This window comes from Triticum dicoccoides, chromosome 7A, assembly GCF_002162155.2.
Source record: "Triticum dicoccoides isolate Atlit2015 ecotype Zavitan chromosome 7A, WEW_v2.0, whole genome shotgun sequence".
Classification (NCBI taxonomy): Eukaryota; Viridiplantae; Streptophyta; class Magnoliopsida; order Poales; family Poaceae; genus Triticum; species Triticum dicoccoides.
The window spans coordinates 29138242-29142167 of NC_041392.1; the positions used below are offsets into that span (position 1 = coordinate 29138242).

At 53.0% G+C, this 3926-nt stretch overlaps 1 protein-coding gene across 1 annotated transcript; it reads left to right on the plus strand.

The window, feature by feature from the left end:
• The first annotated feature begins 545 nt into the window (after positions 1-545).
• Positions 546-3657, plus strand: LOC119334556 (sucrose:sucrose 1-fructosyltransferase-like). The gene is made up of 4 exons (XM_037607103.1): positions 546-961; positions 1122-1130; positions 1725-2593; positions 2726-3657. The coding sequence occupies exons 1-4, from the start codon at positions 607-609 to the stop codon at positions 3422-3424; spliced, it is 1932 nt and encodes a 643-aa protein (XP_037463000.1). The 5' UTR covers positions 546-606; the 3' UTR covers positions 3425-3657.
• Positions 3658-3926: the final 269 nt, after the last annotated feature.

A 3926-nucleotide genomic window follows, 5' to 3' on the forward strand; every position in this document is an offset into this window, starting at 1 on the left:
TGTGCTTTGGCATTGGCGACGATGATGCTCGTGGGCATCACATCCCTCTTGGGGGCGTCGTTGAGGGTCCTCCCACCGAGCCAGGGCTTCGGGTGAAAACCCTTGACCGGTCTTTCGGTCTCGACGGCGGCGGCATGGTGTGTCGTCTCCCTCTTGAGGGTGTTGTCGTGCAATCCAGGTTACTTCTAGTGCACCATGTTGTCATTGGCTAACGTGCTAGATCCTGTCTTGGAGCTACCTCGACTCTAGTGTAGACGGATTCACTTACCTCCTATCTTTTACCGCACGCGTATTTTGCGCGTCCGCTGGAGCGTCTGGAACAACTGCGCGCAAAAAAATAAAAAAAATTCCAGCGCGGCGCTAATATCACGTGCCTGATGGAGATGCTCTAAGCGTGAGGTGTTTTCCCACTAAAATTTTCATCTTTACACCCGCAAAAAAAAAATCTCATCTTTACCCCCAAAACCCCTGCTATAAATCTCCCTCTTGTGTGAGAAGTACTCCTGTATAAGTCACCCTCGCTACCCCACTGAACCCACCACCCATCCGTCGGTGAGAAAGAACCCACCAAATTCCCACGGGATTCTCCTGGAGAGCGCCGGCACCATGGAGTCGTCACGCGGCACCATCATCCCCGGCACGCCGCCGCTGCCCTCCTCCTTAACCGACGTCAATGGCCAGGAGGGCAGGCGGACCAGGACCAGCGGCGGCGTGAGGTGGCACGCGTGGGCCGCCGTGCTGGCCGTGGTGGCGCTCGTCGTCGCCGCCGTGGTCTTTGGGGCCAGCAGGGTCCACCCGGACGCGGTGGCGTCCACCTCCGTGCGGGCTATGGCAGAACACGGCGTGTCGGAGAAGACGTCCGGGGCATACTCCGCCAGCGGCGGCTTCCCGTGGAGCAGCGCGATGCTGCAGTGGCAGCGCACCGGCTTCCATTTCCAGCCGGACAAGAACTACATGAACGGTACGTACTGACCGAGTTCATCCGTGCGATTAGATTTTCAGATTCAGATTCCGTTTAATTTTCTCCGGCGTGGTTTGATCCAGAAACTGACCTCCCTGCCTTATTTGCTTCCTGTTTGCTCGCCGGCGGTGGCATTCTCCGGCGACATCCATCCGTGCAGATCCCAACGGTTAGTATTAAACTATTACTACGCTCCACCTAACGAATCCTCTCAATCGGGTATTCCTATTCAGAAGTTTTGTGACCTGTGCGGAATATAATTGCACCACCACGAACAGTATTTTTTTTAAAGTTGAAAAATCAACAAATTCTGAATTTTTTATGAACGTTGATAAATTTTTACCTGCGCAACAATTTCGTGGTGCATTTTCTTTTGTCAGGCCTCCATAAATGTCATTTCATCATGAAAATTTTCACATAGGTAAAACATTCATCGATGTTTATTACAAAAAAATCAGTTTTTTGTTGTTCTTTTTATTTTTTGGATTCTAATGTTCACCCGGGTGGAAGGGGAGCCTTGGCGCAGTGGTAAAGCTGCTGCCTTGTGACCATGAGGTCATGGGTTCAAGTCCTGGAAACAGCCTCTTATAGAAATGTAGGGAAAGGCTGCGTACTATAGACCCAAAGTGGTCGGACCCTTCCCTGGACCCTGCGCAAGCGGGAGCTACATGCACCAGGTTGCCCTTTTTTTTAATGTTCACCCGGGTGCATATAACCTCGGGATTAGAAGAGCACTTTCTCTGAGATGCATTGTCCACTGCAGGTCCGGTGTACTATAGAGGATGGTACCATTTATTCTACCAACACAACCCCGGAGGCACTTGGTGGGGCAACATCTCATGGGGGCACGCCGTGTCGCGCGACATGGTCCACTGGCGCCACCTACCGCTTGCCATGGTGCCTGACCACTGGTATGATATCAAGGGCGTCTGCACCGGATCCATCACCGTGCTCCCCAATGGCAGGGTCATCGTGCTCTACACGGGGTACACCGAGACGTTTGCACAGGTGACCTGCCTCGCGGAGGCCGCCGACCCGAGCGATCCCCTCCTCCGCGAGTGGGTGAAGCACCATGCCAACCCCGTCGTGTACCCGCCCCCTGGCATCGGCATGAAGGACTACCGTGACCCAACCACGGCGTGGTTCGACAACTCCGACAACACGTGGCGCATCATCATTGGCTCCAAGAATGACACGGACCACTCCGGCATCGTCTTCACGTACAAGACCAAGGACTTCGTCAGCTACGAGCTGATACCGGGATACTTGTACCGTGGCCCCGCCGGCACCGGCATGTACGAGTGCATCGACATGTTTGTCGTCGGCGGTGGCCGCAAGGCCAGCGACATGTACAATTCGACGGCCAAGGACGTGTTGTACGTGCTCAAGGAGAGCAGCGACGACGACCGCCGCGACTATTACGCGCTCGGGAGGTTCGACGCAGCGGCCAACACATGGACGCCGATCGACACCGAGCGGGAACTCGGCGTCTCGCTGCGGTACGACTATGGCAGGTACGACGCGTCCAAGTCCTTCTACGACCCCGTGAAGAATCGGCGGATCGTCTGGGGGTACGTCGTCGAGACCGACTCCTCGAGCGCCGACGCCGCCAAGGGGTGGGCCAACCTCCAGGTAACCATCATCGTCATCAACATGACTGTTTTACCTTACACTTATTAACATCTGTCATCATTGCTACTCTTAGACTTAACTAGATTGAATTATTGAACCAAACTGGATTAATGTTGTGTGTTGTGCGTGCAGTCGATTCCGAGAACGGTGGAGCTTGACGAGAAGACCCGGATGAACCTCATCCAATGGCCAGTGGAGGAGCTCGATACCCTCCGCATCAACACCACCGATCTCAGCGGCATCACTGTCGGTGCCGGATCCTTCGTCTCCCTCCCCCTCCACCAGACCTCCCAACTCGACATCGAGGCATCCTTCCGCATCAACACCTCCGCCATTGAGGCCCTCAATAACGTCGACGTCGGCTACAACTGCACCATGACAAGCGGCGCTGCCACCCGCGGCGCACTTGGCCCCTTCGGCATTCTCGTCCTCGCCAACGTCGCCCTGACAGAACAGACGGCGGTGTACTTTTATGTGTCCAAGGGCCTCGACGGCGGTCTTCGGACCCATTTCTGCCACGATGAGTTGCGGTCAACACATGCCACCGATGTGGCGAAGGAGGTGGTGGGTAGCACGGTGCTGGTGCTCGACGGCGAGGATTTTTCCGTTAGAGTGCTCGTGGACCACTCCATCATGCAAAGCTTCGTGATGGGCGGGAGGTTGACGGTGACGTCGAGGGCCTACCCGACGGAGGCCATTTACGCAGCGGTGGTCTACCTGTTCAACAATGCCACCAGCGCCAGCGTCACAGCGGAGAAGCTCGTCGTGCACGACATGGACTCGTCGTACAACAAGATATTCACGGACGACGACTCGCTAGTCCTCGATTAGACTGATCACCTACAACAAGTTATGGAGTTTTTGCTCGGTCGGTGGCTTCCTTATCTCTTGGACAGATAGCGGTGGAGTACCAGCTACTCTACGTATCATCTTGATTTATGTTCCTTGTTCTAGTTTTGGTTTTAGTAAGATGAATTAGATGATGTTGGTCACATGCAAATCAATTACGGGTAAATTAAAAGGACATGGATGCCTGCCACCAAATATAAGTGACTACTTCAAGAGTTCAAGTTCAAGTTCTCTCATTTCTTATTCATTTATATGCAACCTTTGTATTTGGTATTTTTAGGGAAAGCAAACATGGTGTATCTATACCAATATAAAAAAACCTAAAAGGAGAGATCCAACAAATCCCGGCAGTCAAATCAGGTCAATCCAACGACTCAGGCTGCTATAATAGTGAGCGCGCAACATGTTTAATGTGCAATTAATATCATACTAAATATCCAAACAATGCTAATCATTATTAATACACAAATAATATTCTATCTAC

Excerpts from the sequence above, each read along its gene's own strand:
- LOC119334556 (XM_037607103.1), top strand. The coding sequence starts at position 607 with ATGGAGTCGTCACGCGGCACCATCATCCCCGGCACGCCGCCGCTGCCC. Across the intron at positions 2,594-2,725 it reads AGGGGTGGGCCAACCTCCAG|TCGATTCCGAGAACGGTGGA; the intron begins GTAACCATCATC and ends TTGTGCGTGCAG.